General features: G+C 48.7%; 1 protein-coding gene and 1 pseudogene across 5 annotated transcripts in view; both read right to left on the bottom strand.

Moving 5' to 3' along the window:
* The window catches only part of DYNC1I1 (dynein cytoplasmic 1 intermediate chain 1), a 261497-nt gene that overhangs the window by 220449 nt on the left and 21382 nt on the right, over window positions 1–19666 (bottom strand). For 2 of the 5 annotated variants that reach the window (XM_083189469.1, XM_083189465.1), the window contains exons 3-8: window positions 16687–16812; window positions 14196–14310; window positions 13530–13617; window positions 10455–10478; window positions 7086–7145; window positions 6673–6788 (exon numbers count right to left, since the gene is read on the bottom strand). In XM_083189469.1, coding sequence (XP_083045595.1) covers window positions 6673–6788; window positions 7086–7145; window positions 10455–10478; window positions 13530–13617; window positions 14196–14310; window positions 16687–16812 — 529 coding nt within the window. The remainder of the gene's footprint in view (window positions 1–6672; window positions 6789–7085; window positions 7146–10454; window positions 10479–13529; window positions 13618–14195; window positions 14311–16686; window positions 16813–19666) is intronic. The other 3 variants (XM_083189466.1, XM_083189467.1, XM_083189468.1) reach the window with 3 other exon arrangements.
* LOC146005894 (U4 spliceosomal RNA) lies at window positions 4730–4898 on the bottom strand (annotated as a pseudogene).

Below are 19666 nucleotides of genomic sequence, written 5' to 3'. Positions count from 1 at the left end.
TGAGTACAGAGGGCAGTTAAATTGAACATTCAGCTGACAAGCAGGAAAACTCACGAGTCCTGCATTACGCTGTCAGCTTTGGATACACTGCCACCTTGTGGTAAATAGTAACTACTACTGTGACTTGACGTTCCTTTGACTTTCATTGCTGAATTACCCTTCTCATCAGAAACCCTTTTCGGATATTTCCTCCATATTACATTAAATGTGTTTGGTAGAATGTTATGCGGTAGGTTCAAATTTGTTTATTGCCTGTAACGGTGACCACCCTGTGAATGTATGTACTGGTTTCTAGAGTCTATCAACATTAGTAGAGTATTAACCCGCTAGGCGGCTGTGAAGTGTGATTAACAAACTAAGTTGTTACCGAACCGTTGCCAGCTTAGTATACGCTAAACTTGAATGTTATATCTGCATTTAATAAAACGCAAACAGTTGTACCTGCTGAACGCCTTGCTTGAGTCTTTAGGGCGGCGCGGCCCCTACAGTCGACGAGGAGAAGAATCGGTGCGGAACCACGAGTATCCAGTAACTCAAGGTAAAACATCCACCCCTGCCGTTGGCGTGTCACACTTGGCGTCAGACCGAACAGGATACGAGTCGGCTGAGAGAACAGTCAAGCAAGGAAGATGGAGCAACAAGCCGCACAACCGGCGGTACAAGCACCGGCGCAACCAGCTGCGCCAGCACAAGGCGGAGGGATACCAGCGCCCGGAGGTGAACAGCAAGGACAAGCCGCTGCTGCACCAACCACCCCAATCACACTTCCGTATTACTTCGGAGCATCATGGTTACCCAGCTACAGTGGAGACAAAAGGAAGGCGCCGGGAACCACATTCAAGGAATTCAGGAGGGGGATGGAGTCAACAAGCTTATTGTACACCCTACAAGAACAACAGAAGGTTCAGATTCTGATAGGACAACTAACGGGATCTGCTCTCCGGGAGGTCAGATCATGGGCACCTGAACACAGAATGACAGTAGCACAGATACTGAAGAAGCTATCCACCACCTTCGAGACGCGAAGTCTCCCAGAACTAAAATTGAAGTTATACGGAAGGAAGCAACGAGCAGGCGAGACGTTGCGGGATTATGCTCTCAGTCTAATAGAATTAAGTAAGGCAATACAAGCCGTCGACCCGGAGGAAATGAGGAATGTGGACGAGACACTAATAGTCCAGCTGATTGAAGGGGCCAGGCAAGAGAACATACGGGCGCAACTGAGGTTGTTGCGAAGACAGATGGCGGGCGTAACCTTCGCCGACTTCAAGGACGCTGCTCTTGGGGTAGTCGGGACGCAAGAAGAAGAGGAAGAGGAATACCCCGAACTGTTGGAATTCCGTGAACAGCAGTACCCACGGAGAACCTCCCCTACAAGCCCAGAAGGGGCAAAGAAGGACAGAGACACGGTCATACAGGCAGCACAGAACCTGCCAGATGACCAGTTCAAGATGTTACAAAAACAAATCGAGAACCTCACAGTTGGCATGGCCGACATACAGAGGGAAATGCGCCAGAGACCCAGAACACCAACGTACAATGAGAGAGAACCCGGGCGGTGGACTGAAAGCCGCAGGGAAGCGGACAACCGGTGGGACACCCCCAGCGGAAACAGCCGCCGGAGCACTGACCAATTTGATGTGCAAGGGCGCCCCATCTGCAGACTATGCCAGGAACCGGGGCACGTGGAGCGAAATTGCTACCGTCCGGAGCCTTTAAACTTCAACACCCCGAGGCCAGGGCCCGAACCTCGGGGAGAACACCGGGAGTAGACCAAGACCCGGAGGATTGGTGGGCCCGATATGTAGGACAATGCCCGAGGACCAAGGTGTGGATCGACGGGATAGAAACAGTAGCCATGATCGACACCGGGTCGCAAGTATCGATGATACAATTACCCACTCTTCAAAAACATTGGGGGACAGAAGTACCATTTAGACCGCCCCCCACGCAGGTGAAAGTGGTTGCTGCCAACGGCCGAGAGGTCACCTGCAACGGGGACTGGGAAGCCGACCTGAAGATCGGACGAACGCATTTACCCAAACAGGGGTTTTTGGTGATCACCTGCGGGGAAGGAAAGGTTGCCCCCATCATCCTGGGCATGAACATCCTAAGACATTGCCCGGAAGAGCTTATGGCGACGCTAAAGCAGGAACAGGTTAACCCGGATCAGGCTGAGGAGGTAACACTGCAGCACATCATCTGCGTCCAGAGGAGCCAGGTGGTGAAGAAGGTGTCAGCCACGAGGGCACAAGGAACTGTCAAATGGTTTAATGTCCGAAGAGGATATGGCTTCATTGAACGGAGTGACACGAAAGATGATGTCTTCGTCCATCGGACGGCCATAAGGAGAAACCACCCGCAGAGGTTCCTGCACAGTGTCGAAGATGGCGAGATGCTGGAATTCGATGTGGTGGAAGGAGAAAAGGGCGCCAGAGCGATAGATGTGACGGGCCCAGGTGGGGTACCCGTGAACGGAAGCCGGTTTGATCCTGACAGGCGCCGTGGCCGCAGGCGTCTTCACCGGTGCCGAAGTGGGCGCAACCGCACTAACCCCGACGCTCTACACCCGGAGGGAAAGGTGGAAGATAGCAGCGAACCGATGGAGACACCAACGTTCACCAGTCCAGTACCACCCCGGGTACAAGAACGTCAACCCAGATTGGCTACCACCAGAGCTTTGGGTAACCAAAAGCTGGCGCGAAGTAGAGACCACCAGAAGATCCACTGTGGCCAGAAGACCCACGCTGACCGCATACCAGCTGGTACCCCGTTGTTCAAAAGAAGCAATCGTTCCAAGAGTAAATTGGATGCGAGGTGGGAGGGTGCCCACTCACAGCGGACCCATCGCAACCGGACCGAACCGTATCCGACTCAAACCCCCGTCCCTTTCAAGTCAAGCAGCGAAGGAAGCCTGAACAACGACTATCCGGTCGCAAGATGGCCCCAAGACCCGATGGAGCTGATGCTGAGGGTGGGATGGTCCATGCCATTCACTCCGGATGTACCTCCGCCTTCCAATCTGAGGACCAATGAACCTGCTCCGGAGCTCGTTGGGATCGCGCCCCCGGGGACTGGAGCGAGGCGTTCAGTTAGGAGCACGAGAGGCGTGTTGCCTCTGCGGTACAGGGTGTAGGTCTGCCGCTCATAATGCCTTGCTTAACGGTTGTGTACTGTATATGTATATATTGCTTTTTAGGGAACATTTGTCTTAACCAGTTCGATGCCCGAGGACGAGCATCCTTAAAGTGGGTGGATATGTGGCACCCCAGCAGGGACGATGCACGCTAGGTTGCTAGGCAACCACAGCACTCGCGAAAACCCCGCTTCCAGGACCTAAGGGGTTAATCCTGGAGGCAGCGGAGGGCGCGAAACAGAACCCCGGTTGATGGACAGAGCGGGGGAACCAATGGCAAGAAGGCAGAGAGGCGGGGCGAGAGGTGAGAGGGCAGAAACAGCGTGGCGCGGAGGAGAGGAGAAGCGTTTTGGACGGAGCTGGAAGACCGGCCAGACACCGCAGCAGCAGCGAGGAAGCGTTGCAGCAGCAGTTAGACAGCGTGGAGAGGACGGGGACCACGTGGGTGCAGCAGCGCGACGGGAAGAGACGCCGCCGCGCTCAGGACAGCTCAGGACAGCACCAGAGCCTCGGGGAAGCGGTGACAGGAGCCAGTGCAGAGACCCTCTCCACGTAAAAGCAGCCCAGGGCAGGAGCGGTGCATCTGAGTGTGGCAACGCTGCAATAGCAGCGCCCACACTAGAGCGCCCCTGCACAGAAGAGGAAGCCAGCAACAGCCTGACAGACGGCCGGAGGACCAGCCGAGACGGGCAGGAGCCTGCACCTTGGTCCAGGATACAGGTACTTTTCATTACCAGGGCCCCAGGCTTGTTCCCCAAGCTCCACTCCCTGCCACCAACGTCGCGCTGGTTAAATATTGGAAGCACACCCTCAAAATCCCTCACTAACTTGATTTGTGGCTGGAGCCTCAGGGACCCCCTGAAGGACCCCCTTTACCCCCTTCACCGTCTGCCTGCCGCCCCATGGAAGTGAGTACAGAGGGCAGTTAAATTGAACATTCAGCTGACAAGCAGGAAAACTTCACGAGTCCTGCATTACGCTGTCAGCTTTGGATACACTGCCACCTTGTGGTAAATAGTAACTACTACTGTGACTTGACGTTCCTTTGACTTTCATTGCTGAATTACCCTTCTCATCAGAAACCCTTTTCGGATATTTCCTCCATATTACATTAAATGTGTTTGGTAGAATGTTATGCGGTAGGTTCAAATTTGTTTATTGCCTGTAACGGTGACCACCCTGTGAATGTATGTACTGGTTTCTAGAGTCTATCAACATTAGTAGAGTATTAACCCGCTAGGCGGCTGTGAAGTGTGATTAACAAACTAAGTTGTTACCGAACCGTTGCCAGCTTAGTATACGCTAAACTTGAATGTTATATCTGCATTTAATAAAACGCAAACAGTTGTACCTGCTGAACGCCTTGCTTGAGTCTTTAGGGCGGCGCGGCCCCTACAGTCGACGAGGAGAAGAATCGGTGCGGAACCACGAGTATCCAGTAACTCAAGGTAAAACATCCACCCCTGCCGTTGGCGTGTCACAAATACCGTAAACTAACACTACAATAACACTATAGTGCAGTGTTTTTCAACCAGTGTGCCGTGGCACACTAGTGTGCCCTGAGCTGTTCTCAAGTGTGCCCCCACATCTAGAGATGCCCAAACCAATTTACGGTCACCATCAGTTCAAATGTTATTTACTGGTCTCTTCTTTTCATGTAAAAGGCCAAGGTATTTTATTTTTTTAAATTTTTGTTTTCAATAAGCAATAATCATGCCTCAGATGAACCTCATTGGCTATGATACTGCCACTGCGCAAAGCTAATGTATTGTAATCTATTTTATTTTTGTTACCTGTGGGGGCCAGTGGTTTGTTTTTTTCCTGTGGTGGCCAATGTGTTTTGCCCTGTGGGGAACTTAGGGTGTGCCTGGACAATTTTAAAGTCTTATTTAGTGTGCCGCAAGGTAAAAAGGTTGAAAATCACTGCTATAGTGAATACCGTAACCTAACACTACAATAACATTATAGTGAATACCATAAACTAACACTAGAATAACACTATAGTGAATACCGTAAACTAACACCAGAATTACACTATAGTGAATACCGTAAACCAGGCATGTCCAAACTATGGCCCTCCAGCTGTTGTGAAACTACACATCCCAGCATGCTTTGCAATAGTTTTAGCATTCCCTAATAACAAAACTGTGGCAAGGCATGATGGGAATTGTAGTTTCACAACAGCTGGAGGGCCATAGTTTGGACATGCCTGCCGTAAACTAACACCAGAATGACAGTATAGTGAATACCGTAAACCAGGGACGTGCGGTGAGGTAAATGAGGAGTCCCTGGCAAGTACCAGAGCCAGATTTGCACACAATGGGCGGGATTCACTAATAACCCCCGCTGTACATCGCATTCGCATTGTTAATAATCGCATATGCATTAACATATGCGATTATTAACGCCAAAGCGAAGGCTGGCGATGTGCACCGGGTTCCCCCTCCCTCCCTGCACCCTCAGCCGGCTGTGTGGGTGCTCCTTTCCTCCTCCCTGCACTCGGAAGCAGGAGGCTGCCCGGACACAGGTGAGGGGGGTGCAACGCTGATCGGCGGGGGGCACGCGGGGCGGCGGGGATGCGAAGGGAAGCCCATAGGCTTCCATGGGGTTACGCCCAATAGGAACTGGCGTAACCCCCCGCAGTGAAGCCCCGGCGGTGGGGCTTTGCTGCATATGGAAATGCCGTAAAAACCCCGAAAACTGGGTTTTTACAGCATTTTCAGTTTAGTGAATCTCGCCCAGTATGCCAGCATTATACACACAAGATTCCCTGAGTTTTGATAAGAGATATGCAGAAAAGGTAACCAGGTGAAGCACTGCCTCACCTGCCATAGACTTTGTACTCCAGAGTTTTGATTATAAAAACGATTAGAATAATAAAAATACGATTTTTTTGTATTTTTACATACTTTATAACCTCAAAACTTCAGTGTATACCTTGGTATAACATGAAAGGCTGTGCCTCACCCCACCGCACGCCACTGCCAAAAACTAACACCAGAATAACACTATAGAGAATACCGGAAACAACCACCAGAAGGAAAGTATAGTGAATACCGGAAACAACTACCAGAAGGACAGTATATTGAATACCGGAAACAACCACCAGAAGGACAGTATAGTGAATACCGGAAACAACCACTAGCAGGAAAGTATAGTGAATACCGGAAACAACCACCAGGACAGTATAGTGAATACCGGAAACAACCACCAGAAGGAAAGTATAGTGAATACCGGAAACAACCACCAGAAGGACAGTATAGTGAATACCAGAAACAACCACCAGAAGGACAGTATAGTGAATACCGGAAACAACCACCAGAAGGACAGTATAGTGAATTCCGGAAACAACCACCAGCAGGAAAGTATAGTGAATACCGGAAACAACCACCAGAAGGAAAGTATAGTGAATACCGGAAACAACCACCAGAAGGACAGTATAGTGAATACCGTAAAAAACCACCAGAAGGACAGTATAGTGAATACCGGAAACAACCACCAGAAGGACAGTATAGTGAATAACAGTATAATGTCACCTTCAGTGTGATGAGCGGTCACTGGCGTCTGCGTCTCCTTTGAATACGCCACAACTTCTCGAGGCACGAAATCCACCTGGGTAATCTTTGAGACTCCAAGTTTAATAAGTCTCCTCCTGTAATAATGGAAGTAAAATAATTTCTAATATTATCAATTACATATAATTAATACATGGTGGTAATACATAAACAAGGCTACAAGGTTCATTTATGAAAAGGGGGGGGGGGCGGTTTAAAAAACAACTGATAAGTCACATAGGCAGGTTCTAATGTTTTCCAATACTTATTAAATCACCCTGCCCTTCAAGTCCATGTTAAGGAAAGACTTGATTGTGAGTTAGGGGAACACATTACTAAGCGGCTGATATGCAGTAATGTCACCTAAAAACTCTACCGTAACAGCTGGAACGTACCCAAGCTCAGACTCTGAATGGAGCTGCAAAACGGATGGATCAGTATCCCACTGCAGGGTCCTGTACATAGTACAAAATGAAATAAACAGCCAATAACATCATCGTTATCATCACAATGCTACTTATAACAATAGCAGGTAAATAAAAGGAGTATGCGAGTATAATGCATGAGATGAATGAGCGATGAATGATGCCTGGGACGCAGAGCGACTTGATTTAGCATCAGATGGATCACTTCATCTGCAGGAGAAAAGGGGTGGAGCCACTTGTGGGCAACGCCCACTGTCTAGTGCATGCATAATATACACCTAGGGTAGCCCTGAGATTTTTGTAGATACCCCTGTGGTGCTGCAAACATAACCATGGGCCTGATTCGGACCCATTCGCTTGGCAGCGCATATTCCGAATTTAGGGAAACGCTGCCCTGCCAAACACACATCGCCCCCCCTCCTGCGGATTCATGTATGTGAAAACCACAACCAACGACCAGGGCAGCGAAATCGGACCTGATCGATCAGGTCTGAATGACCCCCTTGTGATTTGGGGGGCAAATCAGAGGCAATTTTGGGTGCCAACGTTGGCATTCTAATTCTGTTGTAACAGCACATCCCAGGCACCGACCACTATTTATTTGAACCCAAACAGCTTCTACTCAAAACAACATTTCAAAGGTTTCACTATGATGCAATAGAAGTGGCCACACCCCCGACTCAAACTGCAACTGAAGCTGAATTATGCCCGTTGTCTGTTAGTAAACGGGCCTTTTAGCAGACAGATTTCAAATTGATTTTTTTTTTTTTAAATCTGAAATTGGGTAAATTGACCCTGGGTGGGGCAGATTTCAAAGTTGCAGATAGACTTTGATTTGAAAGTGGAGTGCCCAAACCCAAAAATAAAGCTCTCCAGCCTGTGTGGGCTACATGCAGAAGCAGACGGTATTTACCCTGCATGCAAAAACATGTTTTTGCTCCCCTGGCATTGCAGCATGGTTTGCCCGATAGTAATTGCACTATTTTTCTTTAATTCCCAAATCAGAATTGGGGCCATTATGTTCTATTATCACCAGGACAATCTGAAATACAACCTTTCATTTTAAACACTACAGTAACAGATTTAGAGATACATTTACTAAAGCTTCTGAAAAATGAAAAGAGGTGATGTTGCCCACAGCAACCAATCAGATTCTGTCTATTATTTTTCTATTACTTTCTAGAAAATGATAGAATTTGATTGGTTGCTTTAGGCCAGAGTTGGACAGAATGTTGATCGTTGGTCACGGACCTTTTCTCCGGTATATTGCAATCATTTCCTTAAGTATTAAGCCCTGTCCACCTTCTGAAGCCTCTTCTGGCTTCAGCGGTCCCAATAATGCATTGCGCATGTGCACGGGTGACGTGACTGCGCACCCGCGTACTGCAAAGTATGAGGAGCTTGTTAGGCAGTCAGCGTCTTGCGACACAGCTGAGCGGTGGCGGCGGTGGACAGAATACAGTGACGGTCAGAACAATAAACGGTAAGTGTACCGTTTAGAGCACAACGATAAAACTACACCGACAGACCTGCATGCTCCGTACCACCCTTCATTACCTTGCCAAAATGCTCACTACATGTCACTCACTTATTTATTTAGCACCCTCTAGAGAAGATAGTAGACAGGATCTAATTGGTGGCCCATATCAACATCAAATGTGAAGTAGAATACATATCTTAGTGAATTTCCCCCATTCTCTTCAGATGTGGGATCAACTTTCATAGTGACATGGCAATGTGCAGTAAGTAACCTCTGAATGGTTAGATTTTACAAACCTGTACTGGAGGGCTGTTTGATTGCCCAAAGATGTTCCTGTTCATTGTGAAGGACAAAATCAAGCTTCTTCAAGTTGCTCTGACTCTTTGGTGGTACCGTGTGTCATTCTTGTCAGTTTCTGTGAGCTTCCAAAGTTCTGTTTCTGGTATGGGACTCGCTGGTGGCCTCCGGTGGTGAGTCTGTGCTATTGCAGCTCTATTCTGTTTTGCATACAAGGGTGTTGCCTGATTGAGCTCATTATCTGGTCTGGCAGCTCACCTGGAGGTAATCTGTGCTACAGGAGGCTGGTGCATCTCCAGCAGTGCTGATTGGTGCTTGCTCATGTTATAGGGACTGCAGATGCTGATACTGACGCCAGTGATAGCTTCAGTTCTCAGATGCTTGCTAGCTGCCTATGTCCAGTTACCAGTCTCAGTTCTACCTTTGTGGTAGTCCTGCCCTACTGTTAGTTCCTGTTTCCAAATGCACCTGCCCTTCTGTCTGCTTCATTCAGGTCCCCCTGGCTGTGTTCTGCCTGTCTTGTGTGCAGAGACCGTCTGCTTCAGGCTGGATATTTTTCTTTGTTTGTGGACTTCTGCCGTATGCCTCATTCTGGTTCTGGTAAACCGTAAGTGCTCCACTGTGGGGCCCAGGTGTTTAATAATTATATCCTGGTTGTCAGATTCCAGATTATCTTGTTATATTTCTTGTCCACCGTTTCATGCGGGTACTGTGGGCGGTTCAGAGTACACTGCTGGTTTGGTGCCCTTATTCGGCGTTCATCCCAAAGGGGTCAGTTTCTCCTTTTGACTGTTCCAGAGGGGTTCCAGTACCTTGTCCCATCTTAAGACCTGGTGGTACCAGAGTTGGGGCAGACCAAATTCGCCCCTTCAAATGTGGCTATTAAAGGCAAAGCGTTAGCATCCGCAGGTACTGGAAACCCATCAGGACAGCTAAACAGAGGCAGTGTAGGATCCGTTGTGGCCATCCTAAACAGCGGTCACAGCTGTGGGTAACACCCAAAACCATAACAGTACTGTGTGGCATAATGTGTATTTTGGTACCATTTTCATACCATGTAGCATAATGTGAATTTTGGCTTGTACCATGTGGCATAATGTGAATTTTGGCTCGTGCTGTGTGGCATAATGTGAATTTTGGCTCGTGCTGTGTGGCATAATGTGAATTTTGGCTCGTGCTGTGTGGCATAATGTGAATTTTGGCTCGTGCTGTGTGGCATAATGTGAATTTTGGCTCGTGCTGTGTGTCAAAAGTGAAGTTTAGCTCATTCCATGTAGCATAATGTGTAAGGGGCATGTGACACTAGGAGGGGAATATTTGGCTAGATGGAGACACCAGTAAATCTCCGGTACATAATTGTACAAAAAGTAGATCCCGGTTCACAAAAGTCTAGCCACCCCTGCTTTAAGCAACATCACCTCTCTCATTTTTAGAACCTTTAGTAAATGTAGTCCTTAGTTATACGCGGTTGTGACCAATACTCATCTAACTCTCTGTTCAAAACACTTATGTATTTCTTGCAAGAATTCTACAGCATGTAAGACACACAAATACTTTCTTACCCCAGGAGGCCACTCTGAATATTCCTAAAAATAGGAAATAAAAATGTCTTATTACTCATTATGGTATAAAATGAATCACGCCTGTATTTTATTGGAAGACCTCAGGACAGTCCTTTAAATACTTTAATTTGCCTTGGAAGACAAATTTATTTATTTACACATTGTACATTTACTGGTTTGAGTTTTATAGGGTGTTATTATGTCTTTATTCTTCTTTAACTCAATGAGCTTGGCCGAAACTTCCCTTGTTACATTTATTGAGAGAGATCCACCAAAGAACACACCAAAGACCAAGTTTAGCCATCTGCAATATTTGCCAATAAGAACATGAGGCGTTTCGTTACCCGAAAGCGTTCTCCAACCATTATGTAGGATCATTTACAGAGCAGACCTGCTGCACATCTGCCCCCATATATAAATGTGGCATCAGGATGAGGCACTTGCAGTCAGTGCCTCTGAGTATGTGAATTGGCCATCCATATGAGAGAGAGGCGCTGTTATAGTTCCCAGACTCCTGAGTGAGTAGATCGGATTCGGTATGAAATCCCGACGGTCAAAATCCCGACGGTCATAATACCGACAGCAATTGACAGAAAGTCAAAATCCCGACATGGTCAAAATCCCGACATTTAAAATCCCGACATGGTCAAAATACCGACAAGGTCAAAATACCGACATTTAAAATCCCGACAAGTTCAAAATACCGACACATAGAATGTAGACAGGTGAAAAAGTCAACATGACTTTCGGGCGACAGCTCGCGAGGTCGATATGGGCTTTTCACAGTTTTTTTACCTGAATGTCGACACAGTCGACATGGACACAGTTGGAAGTCAACCGCAGCCCCTCGCATAGCTCGCTGCGCTCGCAATGCTTCGGGCACGGTGCCTCGCTACGCTCGGCACACTATTTTATTCTCCCACCACGCCCTAGTGGATGGTAGGGCATGAAATACCGCCTGTCGGCACATGTCGGGTCAAGAAACAGTGAAAAACCCATGTCGACCTCGCGACCTGTCGCCCGAAAGTCATGTTGACTTTTTCACCTGTCTACATTCTATGTGTCGGTATTTTGAACTTGTCGGGATTTTAAATGTCGGTATTTTGACCTTGTCGGTATTTTGACCATGTCGGGATTTTAAATGTCGGGATTTTGACCATGTCGGGATTTTGACTTTCTGTCAATTGCTGTCGGTATTTTGACCGTCGGGATTTTGACCGTCGGGATTTTGACTGCATCCCAGTAGATCGCCCTCCCAGATCCACAGTGGGCGGTCCGTGAGCTTGATAGCATTATATAAAATCAGATTATTATGATCTCTCCTCAATGACGAGGCATAAATTGTGCCACTGCACAGCAAAGATGTGGGTGCCATTATGAAGCTATATACCCCCACACTCCCCTAATCACCTTCTCAGATCTCTTATCTAATCATCTTGTAGACCTAGTATAGTAACGTCCCTTATTATGTATGCCACACTACCTGCTTGTTGTCAGGCTTCAAGTCAAGATCTAAAGGCCCCCATACACTAAGGCGACTTGTCCTAAGGACAAGTCAGCTCCGATTTCCCCTGAGCTTCCCCGGCAGCTCCCCGGGGGAGCTTGATAAGATTTGGCACTTGATGTGCCATTTTTTACATGTGATAAATCGGATGCGATTTATCACATGTTAAAATCCGGGGAGCTGCAGGAGAGCTAGCGGTCCGTGGGAGCGGGGACCGGTCCGAGGGGGGGCAGGAGCAGGCTGGGAGTGGGGACCGGTCCGGGGAGCGGCAGGAGCAGGCTGGGAGTGGGGACCGGTCCTGGGAGTGGCAGGAGAAGGCTGGGAGTGAGGACCGGTCCAGGGAAGGGGGACAGGATGAAGCGGCAGGCAGGGAGCAGGGACCGCAGATGCAGAGCAGAGACCGGGAGTGCGGTGGGTGAATAGAAAGAAATCCTATTCAAAAGACTGGGCGGCCGCTAATCGGCTGAGTTCCCAGCCAATCAGCGGCCGCCCAGTCTTTTGAATAGGATTTCTTTCTATTCTCCCGCTGCGGTCCCCGCTCCCTGTCTGCCGCTTCATCTCGTGCCGCTTCCCAGGACCAGTCCCCACTCCCAGCCTGCTCCTGCTGCTCCCCGGACCGGTCCCCACTCACAGCCTGCTCCTGCCACTCCACCAGACAGCTGCACATGATTTATCCTATGTGCAGACCGTCAGACATCCGGATCTGATCCGATGCGCACAAGACCAGGATCAGATCAGATGTCATATCCTACGCAATTTGGCCAATTTCACCCGATTTCTCGGCCCAATCCAGCAGAATCGGGTGAAATCGGGGCCAAATCGCGAAGTGTATGGGGGCCTCAAGCCAGTGGCCAACTCAGAATCCGGCCCTACATGAGTATATCGTCATCCCAATGACAGTTGACCTTTTTCCCTCGAAATGCTGGAAAACTGGCAACCTGCCATTCAGATATTACCAGGTTTTTGTTCCAACCAGCCAGACCTGACAATCAATCTGTAGATGTATGGCCAGCTTAAGATGTGCTATCACAGTGATAGGCCAATGTAATCAATTTGGGCCAATTGGTAAAGCCCTCCCATCTCTATAATAAGCCACTCCCTTTTTGAAGAACGGCGTTTGGGGCTATGCATAAAACTATTAGGACTATAGATAATGGTCCTGCGTTCAATTTTTTTAGTTTCTTGTGCCTTGAGACATTGATCTAATGCAGGGGTTCTCAAACTCGGTCCTCAGGACCCCACACAGTTCACGTTTTCCAGGTCACCCAGCAGGTGCCCAGGTGCAATTATTACTCACTGACACATTTTAAAAGATCCACAGGTGGAGCTAATTATTTCACTTGTGATTCTGTGAGGAGACCTGCAAAACATGCACTGTGTGGGGTCCTGAGGACCGAGTTTAAGAACCTGTGATCTAATGCATGAAATGCGCAGTGTACGGAATGTTGATGCGTTACACATACAGCATGTAGTGGATGGTCATTGGTGGTTCCGTGCTGTGTAGCAGAAACTAGCACATCCACTATAAGTGCGGTACAATCACATGCATGGGTATAAGATACACAACTCACCGCCCCATTGTGCCGTCGACTGAATCCTGGCTGCCGGCCTCACTGGGAGTGCCCACTGATTTCGAAGAGGGAGACACGGGTGTCGGAACTAAATAATGAAAATAAAAGGAATCCCATAATACTGACAGGGTGCAGGTTTATTAATTGTTACAACTATTTTATATAGGTGAGTTTTATAGGACATGAGTTTTTCACGTTTTTTTAAGACGACTTGTGTCGACAGGCGGTATTTCATACCCTACCATCCACCAGTGAGTGGAGGGAGAATATAATAGTGTGCTGAGCACAGTGAGCCATGCGAGGGGACACGGTACACTGATATGGTGTCCACGTCGAATTATGGCGAAGTTCGGGCCAAAAAAACGAGAAAAACTCATGTCGACCTATTTATGAAGACCTTCCCATCCTCAACCTAATGCTTGTGTCACCTAATTAAGAGAGTTCACAGAGAGCCAGGCATTCAACCACAGTGATGAAAATGGGGTGTGGTCAGTGATCGCGGCACATCCCACAAGGCCACACCCCCTCAGTAGGTATACTGTAGATACTGTCTGCTGGAGAAATAAGCTAGCTTTGTGGTGGTGGAACAATAGGGAAATGATAATGCCATTATGTAGATTTGTACCTATTGTTTCCAGAGCACAACTAGAATAAATATTACAATACCTAAAGGTGGCTCCGGGGAGATCCCAATGCTCTGCAGTAACGCTTCCGTCTCTCGTCTTTTGCGGTCAAGGTCGGTGTCCTCGTGGATTGGTTCTGTCTTCTGCTGCTGTTCTGCCTAAATAAAACAAAGTCCCGCAAAAGGGACCGGAGTGTTGTGCATTGCAAGGACAGTGGAGATACAGAGAATGTCATGATCTTATAAAGAGACCAGGGGGCGTACTATATATATATATATAGTGTGTGTGTGTGTGCAGATATTAACTGCAGTTTTACCAATATAACATAATAATCTGTAATCCTTTTCCTCCACGTAAAGCAAACTTAATATCCGGCAGTTGTCATGGTAACTATTATTATGTATGTTGAGAACGAAAAAGCAACTGCTACCTACTACCAGATTACACCCACCCTGCTGAAGCAGAAGTCCCCAGCTCCTACTGGGAACTGCTTTATCTTGCAAAGAGGCTGGAGTACCAGGGGAAGTTGCCGGAACAATGGGCCTGATTTAACTGTGGAAGGAGTTGCTTACATGTAAGCAGCAGCGATAGCACTAATGTGGTAATGCAGCAGGAGGCATCAATCCTCCGGTATGCTTCAGTGATTCAAGCTGAATCCTCGAACTCAAACGGATGGGAGTTCTGTTGAAGATGGGATGTTGCCTGTAGCAACCAATCAGATTCTTCCCCCGCCTCTCCCGACCAGGTGCCCCCCTCCCACCCCTCCTTTACTGCTGCTTGGCATCTGTGCCTCCTTTCCCTCTCCTTTCCCTCTCCCACCCGATCCTTGCATCTCTCAATCCCCTTTCCCTCTACCACCCTGCATCTCTCAGTGGGGGAGATTCTCTAAGCTAGAAATGCGTTAAAAACCCCGTTATCGGGGTTTTTACCGCATTTTGGGATGCTGTAAGCATCCCCCGCCGGGTTACCTGGCGATGCCCCATAGAAGCCAATGGGCTTCTACCGCAACCCTCTGCCGCCCCGCGCCGACCCCCTGCCGCCCCGCATCGCCCCCGCCCCGCATCGCCCCCACCCCGCATCACCCCCTCACCCGTGACCTCCTCCCTGCACTGATCCTCTTCCGGGTGCAGGGAGGAGGAGAGCCCGGCGCAACAGCAGCAGCGCCGGGTGTGGGAGGGAGGGGGGAGACGCCGGGACCTGCTGGGACCCGGCGACTCTCACCGCAAAGGACAGCTCTTAACGCAAGAGCTGTCCTTTGCTATAATTATCGCATATGTTAGAACATAGAAGATGCGATAATTATAAATGCGATGGGTGGCGAAGGGGGGCGGAGATTCTTAGAGAATCTCCACCAGTATCCCCATCCTACTGTCCCGCATCTCTCTATCCTCTGCCTACCGCCCTACATCTCTATCCCATCCCTACCGCCCTGCATCTCTCTATCCCCTCCTTACTGCCCCACGTCTCCCTATACCCTCCCTACCACCCTGCATCTCTCTCCCCCCTACCTACAGCCCCATGTCTCTCTATCCCACTCCTACAACTCGAAGTCTCCCTATACCCTCCCTACCACCCTGCATCTCTCTCTCTCCCCATCCTACTGCCCCATGTCTCTCTATCCCCTCTCTAGCGCGACGTGTCTCTATATACCCTCCCTACCACCCAGCGTCTCTCTCCCCATTCTACTGCCCCACATCTCTCTATCCCCTCCCTACCTCCCTGCGTCTCTATATCCCCTCCCTACAGCTCTGCATCTCTCTATTTCCACCCTACCTCCCCGCATCTCTTTATCCCCGTCCTGCGCCTTTCTTTCTCCCCTCCCTACTGCATTTCTTTCTCTTCCCTCCCTACCACCCTGCATCTCTCTCCCCTCTCTACCGCCCTGCGTCTCTCTTCCTTCCCTACCTCCCTGCATCTCTCTCCCCTCTCTACCGCCCTGCGTCTCTCTTCCTTCCCTACCACCCTGCATCTCTCTCCCCTCTCTACCACCCTGCGTCTCTCTTCCCTCCCTACTGCCTTGCAACTCTCTCCCCTCCCTACCACCATTCATCTCACTATCCCCTCCATATCGCCCAACATCTAACTATCCCTTCCCTACCACCCTGCTTCCCACTATTCCCTGCCTAAAATGCATATTAATATTGCATGCAATTGAGGCAGGGGACCCCAAACCGATATCCTGCTTAGGGCCCCAAAAGGTCTAACTGCCTCTAGATGCTACTTCTTATCTATTTAGCAATTTCTAGAAGTTAAAAGATAGAATCTGATTGGTTGCTAAGGGCCACATCCCATCTTCAATAGAACTTCATCTCAGTCAATTTACCCCAATATCGGATCATATCTGACCCCATCGGCTGTCTGAGTGACCCAGCAGGATCTACCAAGAGGCCAGGAGATCTCCATCCTCTGACGGAGGTCCCTCCCTTACAACATCAGAGACACGCCTCCGTTTCCAGAAACGGAGGCTGTCACCACCCCCTCTCCACCTGTAGTATAGCACAGACAAACACATAGCTATCATAATGAATCCCAACCTCACAAACCTCCTTCTTCTTCCTCTCCTCCTCCTTCCGTTTCTTCTCTTCTCGTATCTGTGCCAGCCGTTGTTTTTTCCTTTCTAGCTCAGCTTTCAGGTCACTCTTGTCGGACATTATGGATTCCTGGGATAGACACAAAAATCCTTTTTAAACAAACAAAAGCCTTTTCTTTATTATTCAGAAATTCCATTCTTCAGCAGTATTTTGTGACACCGCTAGTGGTGGCATGTTCTGGAGGCAAGAATGAAGAGAGAACTGGAGGCCAGTGGCTGTAGTCAGCGGGGGTGCCATTGTGACCAGTTCCGCTGACACCATTGGACATTTGGGTTGCTCTAGTGTCCGATGGTGTGGCTGATATCTGATCGATGGTGCGCTTTTGTGCGCACATGGACAGATAACAGTTGTGGACAGTTGGCATTTCAAAAGGACCATGCTGCCGTGTCCACCTCTGAAACAGGCCCTCTGTTAGATCTGTTATTGTCTACCACCACATTGACTGCTGAAGCCACCTCTTTGCTCACCTTCTCCTCAGCCAAACATCTCAAACCTCATTTTTACACACTCTTTCTCCCCTCTCTGAATTCCAACTCTTGCACTCTTTCAGCTGTAATACATCTTCTCACCTATTCTCACATCACTAAACAAAAATAAGAGAGAGCGCACTGTGTTGATCTATGAATTTTTTTTTTCGGTCATAAATTTTTATTGGAAGTGTTGAGAAACAATACAAAATCAAATACAAAGATCACAAGAGCAACAAACAAACAGGCGGGTCTATGGGGATATTGGGCCTTATTCTGGTTGGTGCGGCCGGGCCGTACGCGTACGTTCCGGGGTTTTTCATGATCTGCGCATGCGTACATTCGCTAATGCGCAGGCGCGAACACTCCACAACGCTTACGGACGGGTCTCTCCGTGCGAAAAAACCTGTACGCGAGAGTACGGGCATTGGGGGCGGCATAGGGGCGTGTTGAGGGGAGCGGCCGAAATAATGAGGGAAAATGGGCGTAAACATGGGCGTACACGGGAGTGTGCACCAAAAATGAGCGGTGCTACTACCGCACGATCGACTAAAGCACCGTTCATTTCGGACACAAAACAGGCGGCCGCCAACCGCCACCTCAGACCACCCCTACAGATACCGCATGCCAGCGTGCGCCTGGGTTTGCTAATTTACGCTGATTACTACTCAAACACATACACCTGAATGTAATAACCAATGCTGCAGTCTATTAAGTCAAAACCATGATTTCACTACCTGCAAGCAGGGCTGCCAAGAGAAATCCTGGGCCCCGGTACAACAACTTCCCAGGGCCCCCATGGGGGAAGGGGGGGGGGGGGGGGGTGAAACAGCAGTGCTATTTTTGTAGGAAAATAGGTTCAGGAACTGTGGGCGGGGGCAGAAAGTGGGCGGAGGAGATGTGGGAGGAGCTACAAAAGGGGCGGGCATTACATTAAAAAAAGGAGAGAGAAAAAAAAGAAAAACATAATTCCTCACTTTGTCACACTTATTATACATATGCCCCACACTGTAACGCTTATTATACATATGCCCCACACTGTAACGCTTATTATACATATGCCCCACACTGTAACGCTTATTATACATATGCCACTCACAGAGATGCCCGTTATACATTTGCCACTCACAGAGATGCCCGTTATACATATGCCACTCACAGAGATGCCCGTTATACATATGCCCCACACAGTCTAGCCCATTATACATATGCCCCACACCGTGATGCCCATTATACATATGCCCCACACCGTGATGTCCATTATACATATGCCCCACACCGTGATGCCCATTATACATATGCCCCACACCGTGATGCCCATTATACATATGCCCCACACCGTGATGTCCATTATACATATGCCCCACACCGTGATGCCCATTATACATATGCCCCACACCGTGATGCCCATTATACATATGCCCCACACCGTGATGTCCATTATACATATTCCCCACACCGTGATGACCATTATACATATGCCCCACACCGTGATGCCCATTATACATATGCCCCACACCGTGATGCCCATTATACATATGCCCCACACCGTGATGCCCATTATACATATGCCACACACCGTGATGTCCATTATACATATGCCCCACACCGTGATGCCCATTATACATATGCCCCACACCGTGATGCCCATTATACATATGCCCCACACCGTGATGCCCATTATACATATGCCACACACCGTGATGCCCATTATACATATGCCCCACACCGTGATGCCCATTATACATATGCCCCACACCGTGATGCCCATTATACATATGCCCCACACCGTGATGTCCATTATACATATGCCCCACACCGTGATGACCATTATACATATGCCCCACACCGTGATGCCCATTATACATATGCCCCACACCGTGATGTCCATTATACATATGCCCCACACCGTGATGCCCATTATACATATGCCCCACACCGTGATGCCCATTATACATATGCCACACACCGTGATGTCCATTATACATATGCCGCACACCGTGATGTCCATTATACATATGCCCCACACCGTGATGCCCATTATACATATGCCCCACACCGTGATGCCCATTATACATATGCCCCACACCGTGATGCTCATTATACATATGCCCCACACCGTGATGCCCATTATACATATGCCCCACACCGTGATGCCCATTATACATATGCCCCACACCGTGATGCCCATTATACATATTCCCAACACCGTGATGCCCATTATACATATGCCCCACACCGTGATGCCCATTATACATATGCCCCACACCGTGATGCCCATTATACATATGCCCCACACCGTGATGCCCATTATACATATGCCCCACACCGTGATGCCCATTATACATATTCCCCACACCGTGATGCCCATTATACATATGCCCCACACCGTGATGCCCATTATACATATGCCCCACACTGTGATGCCCATTATACATATGCCCCACACCGTGATG

Source organism: Crinia signifera, chromosome 5 (assembly GCF_055691185.1).
Source record: "Crinia signifera chromosome 5, ASM5569118v1, whole genome shotgun sequence".
NCBI lineage: Eukaryota > Metazoa > Chordata > Amphibia > Anura > Myobatrachidae > Crinia > Crinia signifera.
The sequence above is the reverse complement of the archived record's forward strand: the minus strand, read 5'-3'. Positions and strand labels throughout refer to the sequence as shown.